This window comes from Akebia trifoliata, chromosome 1 (assembly GCF_017979445.1).
Source record: "Akebia trifoliata isolate Shusen 1 chromosome 1, ASM1797944v1, whole genome shotgun sequence".
Classification (NCBI taxonomy): Eukaryota; Viridiplantae; Streptophyta; class Magnoliopsida; order Ranunculales; family Lardizabalaceae; genus Akebia; species Akebia trifoliata.
The window spans coordinates 13167220-13182054 of NC_141375.1; the positions used below are offsets into that span (position 1 = coordinate 13167220).

Here is a 14835-nt window from a genome sequence, read left to right on the forward strand (position 1 = left end):
GGGTGCCTTTGGTTTGCGATCATAGCAGCAAGGCTGTTTTGGGGCTGTGCTCACATCTGTGTGGTTGTTTGAAGGTAACAACAACATCAACTTGTTGTTTGAAGCTTACGACAACGGCAGAACTGTCCCTTGGTGCCCTACGATTGAGTTAAATACTATTCTGGTCACCTACAACAGTATTTGATCACCTTCCACGTCTTAAGATTGTGTATTGCCACCTTTAGGGTGCTGCGATCAGTTTCTTATTTGAACTCTCTTCAAACCAAAGCACATCGACTATTTGATGGCCTCTGAGACATATTTTTCCTCGATCACTAGTAATAGTGATGGATCGGGTGGTCTTCCCTCTCGTTCGACCGACTTTCCAAGGCATCCAAATTACCACCTTAAAATTAGATGGTCCTAATTATCTTCTTTGGGCACGATCGAAATGTTTATTGGTGGAAAAGGAAAAATCATTACTTTACAGGGGCAGAAAAACAACCTCCACCAACTGACACTACTTACCCCCAATAGTTTGCTAATGACTCTATGGTCCGTTCTTGACAGGTTACATCTATGCAACCACACATTACTGCTGATTTTATGTTCTCTAAGACTGCAAGCCAGATATGGGAGTCCACAGAGAGTATTTACTCACAACGTCAAAACAATGTTCAAATCTTGAACTTAAAGCGTGAGATTTCCCGCCTTTCACAAGGTGACTCTTCAGTCACCACCTATATATCACAACTTCGTGCTCAATGGGAAGAGTTGACATTTTATTTCGCGTCCTATGCTTAGAAGGACCCTCTCGATGAGGTATTATATGCGTCGATATGGATAAGAATCGAGTCTTTCAGTTTCTAGCCGGTCTCCAGGATGAGTTTAATAATCTAAGAGTTCATTTATTGGTTATGGATTCCTTTCCGTCCCTACAAACTACATATTCTTATGTCTTAGCTGATGAGAGTCGTCATACAACAATCCTACCCCACTCTTCTCAAGACCACTCTACAAAGCTTGCTCGCATACCTTCTCCACAACCTCACAGTCGATCTTTGCCTATACATCAACAACATAAGTGTGATCATTGTCGAAAGTTGGGTCACGTGAAGGTCCGTTGCTATGCGCTTCATAGTCATCCTAATCAGCAACGTCAACTATCTCAACGATTGACAAGTTCAGGCAATTTTTCAATCAAATGGAGACTTCATCTCAGCCGGTCTCTATTTTTGTTCACTCAGGTACCTTTGCATCTACACAGTGTTTCCACCATTTCCTCATCCTGGATCATTGATTCTGCTACCTCAGATAACATGATCGGTACGTCCTTCCTATTCAAAACCTATAGTGTTTGTTCTAGTCATCACAAGGTTCCCCTTGATGATGATTCTTTATCTATTATCGTTGGTTAAGATCATTTTTCTATTACACTTTTATCCTTAACTAATACACTGCATGATCCTCAACTTACTATCTTATCTCTATTAGTAATATTACCAAACATTTGAATTGCAGTGTAATCTTTTTTCCCTCTCATTGTGTCTTTTAGGATCTGGAGTTGAAGAGAACGATTGGCACTGGACGTTAAGTGAATGGCTTGTATCTCTTGGACGCCTGTTTTACCTAGCACCCATTCTATTTCTCAGCTTAGTAGTAGTAGTTAGACTAATAAGGCAATGCGTTGACACTTACGTTTAGGCCATATTTTCTTTGGATATTTGAAACACATGTTCCCTACTTTATTTAATAATGCCAATTTGGTTGATTTTTCTTGTGAAATTTGTCAATTAGTTAAACATGTTCATTCTCATTATCTTATTAGTATGAATATTATTGCACCTGCTCCGTTTGACCTAATATATTCTAATGTATGGGGTCCTTCTCCCGTCACAACCACTATTGGTTTTCAATATTTTGTTTTGTTCATCGATGACCACAGTCGTACCACTTGAGTTTATCTTATGAAACACAAGAGTGAAGTATATGGGATTTTCAAGCAATTTCTTGCTATGATTCATACCCAGTTTGATCGTACTGTCAAGACTTTCTGTTATGATTATGGTATGGAATACACCTATAATGAAGTATTGAAGCTTTGTTTAGAGTATGGCATTGAGCATCAAATATCCAATGTTACGACTCCTCAGCAAAATAGTCGATCAGAAAGGAAAAATCACCATATTCTGGAAATATCATGTACCTTCTCTATTGGCATAAACATGCCACAATCCTATTGGATTGATGCAGTTCTTACTGTTGTTTACCTTATTAATCGAAACCCCTCCCGAGTTCTTCAGTTCGCCACTCCCTTCCTATAGCTCCATCCAGATGATTCATTTTTTCACTTCCTCCGCATGTGTTTGGGTGCTTCTGTTTTTTTCAAAAAATGTATTTTTTTAGTTATTCCTCTATTCAGAAAGGATACTGCTGTTATCATCCTCCCTTTTGAAGGCGTTTCATTTCTCGAGATGTCTCTTTCTTTGAGTATGTCCCATACTACATTGGGTCAATTGATATTCAATCTAAGTGGTTTCCTCTAGATACCCCTGATGATGACATCTCTGCCTTATTATTTCCTCTTCCCATGCCTGTTCCTCCTTCTACATTTCTTGTCAGTCCATCACCTCATCGATTGCAGGGTTACTCTCGGCAGCCCCGCAATACTACTATCACTTCTATGATAGACCAGCTCGTTTCCTTGCCTCCAACTCCGCCTTCTACTGTCCCTTGTGATGATTGTCCTATCGCTACTCACAAGGGTAAGCACACTTGTACTTATCTCATTTCTAATTATGTATCTGATTCTGCTCTCACACCCTCTTATTGGAGTTTTCTTGTTTTTGTTTCCGTTGTTTCTCTTCCTAATACTGTTTTAGAGGCTATTGTCCATCCTGAGTGGCGAGCAGCTATGATTGATGAATTGAATGCTCTTAAAAAAACTCAGACTTGGGAACTAGTTCCTCTTCCGTCTGGGAGGAAAGTTGTGGGATGCCGTTAGGTGTTCGCTATTAAGCATAATCCTGATGGTTCTATTGCTCGTTATAAGGCCCGTCTAGTGGCTAGAGGTTATGCCTAGACTTATGAAATTCATAATCAGGAGACATTTGCTCTTGTTGCCAAGATGACCACCATTCGAGTTTTCTTTTCTATTGCTGCTATCAGAGGGTGGCCCCTCTTTCAGTTAGATGTCAAGAATGCATTTCTTAATGATGATCTTTAGGAAGAAGTCTATATGGTCCAACCTCCTGATTTTCTTACACCTGCTTCCTCTGGACATGTCTATCATCTTCGTCGTTCTCTCTATGGACTAAAGCAGGTTCCTTGCGCATGGTTTGAGCGCTTTACTAAGGCAAGGCATCAGTTTGATTTCCATCAGAGTTCTATTGATCATATTTTTTTCCTGTGTCACTCCCAAGGAAAAACTGTCGCTCTGATTGTTTGTGGATGATATTGTGCTTACTGAAGAAGATTGTGACTGCATGACAACAGTAAAATCTTACTTAGGTCATCAATTTGAAATTAAGGACCTTGAGCATCTTCGTTATTTTTTAGGCATTGAGATTGCACGGTCCCAATCTGGTATCTTTATCTCTCAGCGTAAATATGTCCTTGATTTACTTAGTGACTACGGTCAACTAGGTTCTCGTCCCGCCGATACTCCTATTGAGAAAAATCACAGGTTTGCTGATTCTGAGGGAGAGTGTTTGTCGAATATTGGTCAGTATCGGCATCTTGTGAAAAAATTGATCTACTTGTCTATGACTCGTTTTAATATTATTTATGTTGTTAGTGTTGTAAGTCAGTTTATGTACTCTCCTCGCACATCCCATCTTACTGTTGTCTATTGTATTCTTAGATATCTTAAGGGATATCCTGGTCGCGGTATTTTGTTCAATAATCATGGTCATCTTCGCGTTGAGGCATGGACTAAGGCAAATTATGTTGGCTCAGTGACTGATAGACGGTCCATTTCTGGGTACTGTACTAAAGTTGGTGGCAACTAGGTAACTTAGCGCAGTAAGAAATAGGACGTGATTTCTCGGTCCAATGCTGAGTCAGAGTACAGAGCTATGGCACTTGGAGTGTGTGAGTTATTGTAACTCAAGACCTTACTAGCTGATTTGTGTCTTCTTATGACAACCCCATTTTCACTATATTGTGATGATAAATCAGCTATTAACATAGCAGAAAATCCAATTTGGCATGACAAAACGAAGTATATCAAAGTTGATCGACCTTTCATTAAAGAGAATTGTTTTTTGGCAAATTTGCACTCCCTTTGTTCCTACATCTCAACAACTTGCCGATATTCTTACTAAATGTATTAGCAAAACTGCCTTTGAAAATGTCTTGTCCAAGTTGGGCGTTGCCGATATTCATGCACCAACTTGAGAGGGAGTGTTGAATAACTCTATTTATTAATGTTTTTATTTTTGTTGTCCTTTTTAGTCTTTTCCACTTATGAGAATATGTAATCACCTTTAAAGCCTAATTAGGGCTTAGTAATTAAATGATTATTGAGTTCTCTCAATCACTCTGGGATGTTTACTAGCCATCAGGTTAAACTTCCCATTCCTTTCTCTATGCATTATCCTTTGAGTTATACACTATATACTCCGTCTTGGTCCTACTTATTCTAAGTCCTTTGGGGCTCCAAAAGAACTCTCCGAAATTGTATGTTTGTGTTACTCCATATCTAGTCTCACCAACTAACCATCCCACTATCTACAAAAAATATTACCTAGTCTCCAAAGTTTCCCTGTCATACCTTACCAGCCAAATGCCCATTGCTAATGAAGAACTTCCCAGAAAGAAGCATAGAAGTGAAGATCAAGTCTTACTGGGACATTGTCCCAAAAGAGGAGATCTACTTAAGTCAATCATTGGTGACCTCTATTGGGGCTTCAAACGGTCACAATACAAGCTCCACCGTGGGCTCAATATTGGTCATACTCAAGGATTTGGATTTTCAATAACCAACAAGCAATGGGGGTGGAATCTTTCCCCACATTTTTTTCTTTTCTTTTTGCCACTTTTGTTGTCTTCTTTTTGGAGTCCACTTGGTAATAGGGGTATGACCCTAAATGATCTGTAATCATTTTTTATTATTTATTTAATTTCATTTGCTTGCTTAGCACTAGCACGCACACACATACACACACACACACACATTCATTAAATATCAGTATCATTCATGATGAAGAGAGGATCATGCTCGCCTTCCTCTTTCAAATGTATGATGCCATATGCAACAAGGTCAAAGTTGTAGTTCATTCCTCGGGAAATGCTCAAAAAAATGAGGAGATCTTTAAATTCAAAAGAAAACAGAAGTTTCAATTGAAGCTAATCCATGTAGAAATAAGTCTCACCTGAGTCTCCACCCAATCATGACACTTTATCCAACATATATTAAGTATGCTATTTTTTTTTTTTTTGACATAAAAGTATGCTATATTTGGATCTAAAAGGTTCTAACGAAAAGAATCTTCAACCATCAATGAAGTCATGGAAAAATAGAAAAAAGAAATAAGGTCAAGCAAAGTGTTTTTACTTAATTCTGGGATAGGAGAATAGGATAGCTTTTACAGCTCCACATAGGTAAATTATTCCAACACTTGAGGATGAAGATGGAAAGTGAGAAGTATCAAGTCCAAACTCACCCAATTTATAAAGGCTAGAAATAATTAATAAGCAAAATGTAACATCTCTGACATTTACATCTTATGCAAAATTGAGTAGGCACAATCATGATCCCGAGAAAAAACCAAAAGGTGCCTTAAAGATCGAAAAAGAGCAAGCACAATTACTTTTACCAAATACGATACCTTGAAAGAATTGGCAGAATATTAATGCCTAACGAGGGTGATGTGCGAGAAGAAATCTAAAGACCCAAGGGCATGGCCTTGGTTGTCAATACTGTGTTTTTGTCAAACCTGAGATTTTGGTGTATGTCAGCTTTGCTCCTATTGGAAAGCATGTGAAGACATCGACAACAACACGCAAGGTCAGACACTTCGACGAAACGTTTCATGTGTGCTCAAGACCAAAAAAATGTAATAAGACCACCTAAACCATGCCCCTTCACCAAGATGATCTTTAGGTCAATTATTATTAGTAAAAATACGTAGTTTTCCAACTTGATCGATCATCGGAATTCCAGAAAACATAAAATGTCTGAAAAATGGTATTTTATAGTTCTGGGAATAGTATTTTCGATGCCACCGAAAATCTTCCCTTGCCACCAAAAATCAGCTTTTTTCAGTTAACAGAGAGGGTGTCTATTCGATTACACTGAAAGTACCCAACGGTCAAAAATATAATCGTTGCAATTTTCGGTACCACCGAATTGATTTTCAGTGCCACCGATCATAGAGTTGTTGCCAACTTTGTTTTTTTATATTGAGAAGCATTGGCTTCACTTGGGCTTGATCATTCTTGAGGATTTGAGCTCCCAGCTCCCCTATACACTTTGGAGCATCTTCAACACCCTTGAGAACCTAGATTTAATTGAGACCATCCTCAACCTCCTCTATGCCTCTCACCTAGAACCTTCTTCACATTACCTCAACCCTTGATCACATTGGCTCATCTATTAGAACAAGGAGTGAAGTACGAAGAGTTGAAAAACTTGCAGGCATGATTGGAACATCGGACCGTCGAAAAAGCTCTTGTGGACTCAAGGATTCAAAGACCTCAAAAATGTGATCGACATATGTCTAGCAATTGAGTAAGTCTTTGTTATTTTGTTTTTCATTTCAAAATCACTGTAAGAGGTTACTTGGTTCAACCCTAAAAACCAAGCTCTGGTTAGAATCTAGGACTCTTGACAAAAGTAGAGGTTCATGAGTTTCCGAGACACAAAACTCACCATTTCGGGAGAATGCGATTCTCTTGATCCTAAAGTTTTAGAATTTAGCCTAGGTATAAAAATTTTGTGTAAACGGTTAGAGGTAAACCATAAACCTTTTTTGATATTGATCACCAAGTTCCAAAAGAAGGAATTTTGGGAAACCACTATAAAACTACGCGTCTTGTGTTTGTGCAAGTGCCTCTATGAACTTACACTTAAATGAATGAATGCCATGAATGAATATTATGCTATGTATGACAATGCTATGAATGACACGAATTAGATATGATGAATTTTAGTATTAAATTCAACAATTGCACATCAAGACAGAGTGATTCTGGGACCCGGTGAATCAACTTAGGAAAGTATTTAGTCAAACTCACTGTTTCCTTAGTTTAAATTGAAAATAATTTAAAATTTTCCTATTCACCCCCTTTAGGACTAGACACGGTCAAAGCCGGTAATTTCATTGGTATCCCAAAAGGAGGAAGAGTTGTGGGGGCAGGAAAAACATTTTTTCCCTAGAATAAAAAAAAAATATCACCTTGAGATTAGAACATGCTAAGGCACAACCTGAAGATGGGTCAAGTATTTCCCATAAATGAGGATAGGAAATGTTCGAAGAAGCATTGATAGACATGTCAAAATAATAGGTGAAATAACTAGGGTGTACCGCTGTGATATTATATTGTTTCATCGTATTGCTTATTTACTTTATTACCATCTTTAGGAGTGTGGTTTTAGTGCATTGGATTCTAGCATGGAGTCATGGGGATTCGTGTTAGATTTTAGGGGCGCTACAGGTGTACCCTATCGGCATGGGGATCAAGGTAAAATTATAGGATCTCAACCATTTGTGACCCATATTTCGGGTTTGTACAAAAATCAAAATTCTTTTCACATTGCCAAACTTAATCTAGAATTGGTAAGTAACATTTTTGTGATTTGCCCAAAAAAACAGAATTCAATTCTAGTACTTAATTCCATATAAGGTATGATATGTTTTGATCCATACATATATAACCTTGATGCATTATCATTTTTGGAAAATTTCCCTCTAAATTAACCTACCATTGGTCATTAAAAAAAATCTACCCATCCTACATATGGTCCATTGTTATCAAGATCAAACAATATGAATTAAAAGCATAACTAGATTTTTTTTTTTTGAAAGGTAAAAACATAACTCAATCGAAGTCTCTAACCTGGTTGATGAGAAATTTAAGTGCCCAAAGGCCAACGATATCTGCTTTTGCTTCCTCCAAAGCCGAGTGGAGTTCTTGAAGTTCCTTTTTCATACCAACAAAGATAAGCATGTCAGTTAAACAATGTTTGCTATAGATAATGGCTTCTCTGTCATGTTGATATTTCAACAAAATTTTCAACTATTGACAAGTGTTAATGCCATCCCGAAATTCAATTATCCAATTAAAAATTTCTTAGTAATAGGAAAAGTACATGCCTAGTAAATTTCACATAACCAATTAAAAATGACGTTTAAAAAAACACATTTTAAACGCGACTTTTGCGATTATGATTGTGACAATTGGGTAGCCATGCACATTACTAGTAACTCAATCGATCAAGAGAAAAACATTACACAGAGAAGTTAACTATCATTTCATTAGAAAAAGAAAACTATAGCAATCAGAGAAGTTAACTGTCATCGTAGAAACAATTTGCGTATCTCTTCACTAAGGCCCTAAATAACAATACCCCAGGCAATTTGATTCAAGCTGGGCATGGATGATGTGTATGCTCCAACTTGGGGGGGGGGGGGGGGGGGGTCGGTCAAAATGTCATGCTTGGTTTGGTTAGAATATTTAGTCATTTGTCATCAACATCGTCAAAACCTTATACCAAAGATTTAGGGTCGGCTAAATGAATCTTGTTCCTCCATTCAAATGTACCCAAAATCATGTCATCCATAATGGACAGTGTGTTCATATCCACTTTCACTATCTCAATCCACACTCTTTTGGGTCTTCCTTTCGTCTTATTAGCACCTTCGATTTGTATATTCATTCTAACTTGGGCTGTAATGGACATGTGTGTAACATGCCCGGCCATCTCAATCAACTTTGTATTAGTTTATGGCCTATTGGAGCCACTCCTACATTTTCTCAGATGCTTCTTGATCACCCAACATTTAGTATAGCTAGTCTTACTACCATCTAATAAAATAAAAAAAATTTGATGTTTATGCATCGGTCACATAGCACATCTACACTTTAACCATCTACTTCGGATTCTATGGGGGAGATCTACTCAATGTCCCCATCATCATGTTTGTTAATAAGGGTACTTTTAGAATTTACATTTGTTCACTTAAGTGGGTGACATACTTATGTAATCAAGGAGAAGTACATGCCTTTTTCTTACGTAACGGCATTTATGATAAAAAGGGGGAGAAAGCTCAACAATCTGTACCCTATAGGTAGATCTTCATTAGTTACCCCATCATTATGTTCGTTAAATAAGGGTATGCTAGGAATTTACATTTGCTCACTCAAGTGAGTGACAAATTAATATAATTAAGTGGGATTACATGTCCTTTCTTACATAATGGCATTTATGATAAGAATGGGGGAGAAGGATGGGGGAGGCAATGAAAAAAAATAGGTTGAGCTGAGCTTCTGTCTTCAATCGATCTTTCATTTTCCCCCCTTCACCCCACTACATTTGCTTACTTAAGTGGATGTCACACTTGCGTAACTAAGTGGAATTACATGTCCTTTCTTACATAGTGGTATTTATGATAAGAAAGGAACAGAAGGCTAGGGAAAGCAATGAAAAAAATAGGCTGAGTTGAGCTTCCGCCTTCAGTCGATCTTTTTTTTCCCACCCTACACTGAGTCCCCCAATGTGGAGTCGCCACAATTGCGTCATCATACATTTAGGAGTTGTGGGCAATCTCTCAACAGAGACCATGGCTAGGTTATGATATATAGTCTGGTCGTTTCCTTCCCTTGCACGTACTAGCCGTTCTCCTCCCGAACTATGTAAATTTGTACCCAACAATTCTCTCTCTCAATCGATTCTCTCATGGTCTCTTTTCATTCTCTTTCTCCTCCTCTACTACCTTAGAGTCCGTAAACTCTAATTTCTAACTCAACCAATGTTTTAACCCATCTATTTTCCACTCAATAAATGAATTTTTTGAAAGAATCAAAGGCGATGGAACATAAGACTTGAGACATGAACATGATTGAACTTCCATAATTGTTTGTATACCATTTATGTTCACCCTTCTTTTGGCTTGAAGGATTTTCTATCCAACTTTCGATTCAAGACATTCGAGGCAACATTTTACTATCGGAACAACCATGGAGGGAGACATTGGACTTGAGTTCTTTATCCCGTCCCCGTTATCGAGGATCTGATCTCACAAGTAATGAATTGGTTGGATCCAATTTGGATTCGATCATTTAGATTTGGTACAAAATAATAAATTAGGATCCAAATTTTTAGCTGATCTTTCATAATTCTATATTTTGAAGTGAATTCAGTAATTAATATTAGGATTTCTGATCTTACCCGGAAATTCGATAGAAGAGAAAAGTAGACACAAAGCAAATCTTTGAAAATTTCCCAAATTTTCCTTTAGAATCTTCAAGTTGCAAATTCGACAGAGTTCCTCTCCTTCGGAAGCTCTCTCCTCTATTTTGAAGTAGATCCTTCCCTATTTATAGAGGAATAGGGGTGGCCTTTACATATAATGAAAGCAAAATAAAGGAAGCAAAGAAGGATGACTTCTATATATAGTGAATTAGAATTTTCTATATAGAAAATCCCCTTGGTCTTTATGCTTGCAATATATTATGCTCTTCCTCGGATTCTCCATACTTGATACTTGCTCATGTCCTTCTGATTTTTTGAAAATGTGTCTGATTGGTAGACATAAATTTTTGTGGGCCCAAAGTGATGTATAACAACTAGCTCTGCATTTGTTGCCTCTACTTCATCATCTTCCCTTTGATGGGTCATTGATTCAAGTGTTATTGACCATATGACGGGTGAGTCTCATGGGTTCTCTATGATTTTTGGTCATTCCACAACTTAGCTGATGGTTTCTTTACTCCTGTTAGGGGGGTAGGAACCATTCAAGTATCTTCATCTCTTTCTTTTTCACGTGTTATATGTGTCCTTCCTCCCATCTTTTGTTAGTTAGTTACATAGCAAACAAATTAAATTGTGTAGTTATCTTCTACCTCTCTCATTGTATTTTTCAGGGGGTCAATATGAAAATGATTGTTGGTAGAGGTGTTGAGTGAGGGGGCTGTACTACTTGGATCCACTACTATGTTTGGCTCTACATTTTCATTTCCTATCGTAGCTACTCATCAAACCTTGTTTTTGGGGCAAGCCAACCTTGGGCATGTGAGCTTTCAAACATTATGTTCAATGATTCCATCTCTTAGACAATTTTGCAAATCTATTAAGTTTCAATGTCATATGTGAACTTTCTAAGCATACTAGGCATGTTCATCTGCATGCATCGTTTCATTTTGATGCATGGGGTCCTTCTTTGGCTAATCTATTTATGGATTTTGATACTTTGTATCTTTTAACGATGATTGTACTCAAACTAAATAGATTTATCTCTTGGAGTCTAAAAATGATGTTCTTTCAAAATTTCAAGAATTTCATGCTGTGTGCATACCTAGTATGGTGTTCTTATTAAATCTCTTTGTTCTGATAATGGTGGTGGATACATTTCCCACTCATTTTTTTACTACCTTGAACAACATGGTATGGTATATCAATTTTAATGTCCATACAACCCACAAGAAAATGGTGTTGCCGAGCATAAGAATAGGCATCTTCTTGGTGTGATCCGTTCTTTATTACAAGGTATGTACATACTGAAGTTATATTGGTTAATGGCATTACTTACTACCTACTTCTTAATTAAACGCACTCCTAGGTTCTTAAGGGTCATACTCCTTTTCACTCTGTCCATCCTCAAGATCTATTTTTTCTATTAACCCTCGAGTTCAAGATCATCAACCTAGTCAATGAAAATTGGATATTGCTATCCGTTGTATTTTTTGTTGGCCATTATGGGGTGTACAAGGAATATACATGCTTTAATCCTCATTCCAAAAGTTTCTTCACTTTGATGGACGTCACATTTTTTGGACAACTTCCCTATTTTTCTTTTGACAATTCGGCATTGATTTCCTTATCTCCTACTCCTTTACCTGTTTTAGTAATTTTCCTGACTCTTCTTTGTAGCAACGTGAACATCTCACGTATATTTACTGACAATCTTGTATTCCCCCCTATATCCTATTATAGCCTCCATCTTTTTCGTCGGTAGCATCAACTGGTAATCTTAATCTTTTAGCCATGTCTCCTGATTTATCTCATATTAATGTTTCCTCTGTTGATTCTTCTAACCTAGATTTTCTTATTATTTTCCAAAAAAGAGTTCGTAAGTTTGTTTCCACTGCTTACCTTATTGCTCAGTATATGTGTTATCTATTGGAAATAATCTAGTTATTTCAGTCCTAATTGTTTTTAGTAATAGCTTTTATTTTTCTATTTCTTGTGTGTAAGGACATTTTTGTCTATTCACTCTTTTATTAATATAAATACCTGCCAAGCTCTCAGAAAAAGACTTGACAATTATTATTCTCAATTCTTCTTCGTATCAGAGCCTAGAGGATCCATCGACCCCCTTTGGGTTCCCCTCTATGGTTTGTGAGATCTTGAAGTCTCCTCTCTCCTTTTCTCATCTTCTTCCTCCCTCCATCAATAACCCTAGATTTTTGAGACCTAATAACCTAGTAGGAACTTCGTTAGAAGGTCTCCCCTTTGGGGGCTTTTTTTCTTCTTTTCTCATCTTCCCTTTGATAGCATGTGCGATAGGGATTCTATCAAAATTTTCACATGCTGCGAAAATATCTTTTGCGCTATGCTTCTACCCTACGATAGGGTTTCTATCTTTCATAGGTTGATTGAGTTGATTTTTACCTGCATTAAGGTTTGCACTTGCTGCTTGCGATAAGTTTCTATGGGCTAGGGATACCTGCAACAACAGTAGTAGACTATGTGAAGAGTTGCGATAGCAATAGCAGACTGTGAAGAGTTGCAAAAACAGTATCAAGCTGCTTGGTGACTCGCAACAGCAGTAATAGGCTGTTTGAAGTTTTGCAATTGCAGTAGCAGGCTGTTTAAAGTGTTACGACAACAGTAGGACTATTTTTGAAGACTTGCAACAAGTCTGCTGGACCTTCTGAAGAGTTTGACAAGTCTATTGGACCTTGAAAAGAATCGCAACAGCAGTAGCACTGTTTGTGAAGGTTTGTGATTGCTCTATTGGACCCTGTGAAGGAATACGACAACAGTAGGACTGCTGACCTGCTGTTTGGGCTGCTTCTAACTGTTATGTGGGTTGCCGACAGAAGTAAGACTGTTGTCTATGTGTTGCAACAAATTTGTTGGACCCCCTAGAGATTTGCGACAGAGTAGAACTGTTGTTAGGGCTGCTAAGAGACCTGCGACAGTGTTGTTGCCCCCCTTTCTACCTATAGCTTCTTCCACCTTGGGTTAATACTACGGGTAGATCTCCATTCAAACCAAAGTTTCTTCTTTCCTAACAAGCAATGACGACAAATCCAAAGCCTAAGGAATCTAACTCGACTCTTTGGACCAATTTCTCAACCCAACGCATCACCACTGCCTTATTCGATGGTCAGAATTTTCAATCATGGTCTCGGTCTATGCGTCTTTATTTGGGTAGTAGAAGGAAAACCGGATGGCTTTTGGGCACTATTACTAAACCACCCCTCACTGATCCCAAATTTGAACAATGGAAAATCGACAACTACATAATTCTTGGGTGGCTATTTAATTCCATGGAGCAATGCATCTATACCATGTTTATGTATCATGAGCCTATCTCATCTTTGTGGTCAGCACTCACTCAGACTTGTGCATATGCCAGGAATGACTCAAGGATTTATGAACTTTATAGAAACATAGCTCAGGCTACCAAGGGACTCGGAGTGTAACTGATTACTTTGATTTTCTTCAGTATCAGTAGAAGGAACTCCTTCATTATGAGTTTATGACTGAGTTGTCTGCAGAGGCAGCTGGGTATGTGGTTAAGAGGATTTCTCGACATCAAATATATCAGTTTCTCATGGGTTTACGTCCTGAGTTTGAGGCACTTCGGATGCAGATTCTTAACACCAACCCTTTGCCCTCTCTGTTTGAGACATTTGCGATCATTGATAGTGATGATGGACATCGTCGTGTCGTTCCCTCTCAGCCCCTGGTATTCTCTTTGCTCTGGATACAGATCAGATGGCTCTAATTACAAATTCGGGTTATTCGGCTCTCGTCCCTAGGGATCTGGGAGTCGTGGCCCGAGGAGGCCGTGGTCGTGGTAAAGGAAGTGATCTTACTTGCAGCCATTGTAGGAAGATTAGCCATCAACTCTATCCTCATTTGTTGAGATCTTCTACCACTCCATCTTTGAGGCATCTTGATCCTCATGCTGCTATTGTGGAATCATCTCCAGTGCCTCCTACTGATCCCTCACTTCTCTTGGCATTATTGATCTGCAATAACTCTAGACCTAGATTGCCACTATTGTACGAGATCAGATCCAGGCTCAACCTTACTCATCTTCCATTGTGCCCTCAGTTACCATGCCTCTAGGTACATCCACTGCATTTCATGTCTCTCAATCTAACTCTGCTCAAATGACTTGAGTAATTGATTCTGATGCGTTTGATCACATGACCGGTGAGTCTAGCCATTTTACTTATTCCATTGTACCTACTACTCATAGGGAGGTTCGCATTGTTGATGGATTCCTTACACCTATCCACAACAAGGGTATCATCTCTTTATCCTCTAATGTTTTCATTGATTATGTGCTTCATGTTCCTCACCTATCTCTTAACATTTTGTCTGTGAGTAGTATTACTAAATCTTTAAATTGCTCCGTAACTTTTTTTCCTACTCACTGTGTTTTTCAAGACCTG

General features: G+C 38.2%; 1 protein-coding gene across 3 annotated transcripts in view; it reads right to left on the reverse strand.

Annotated features, from left to right (window-relative positions):
- The window catches only part of LOC147410740 (nudix hydrolase 3-like), a 65113-nt gene that overhangs the window by 3024 nt on the left and 47254 nt on the right, over positions 1-14835 (reverse strand). For all 3 annotated transcript variants that reach the window (XM_086439638.1, XM_086439647.1, XM_086439655.1), the window contains one exon: positions 8041-8124. In XM_086439638.1, the coding sequence (XP_086295764.1) occupies positions 8041-8124 (84 nt within the window). The remainder of the gene's footprint in view (positions 1-8040; positions 8125-14835) is intronic.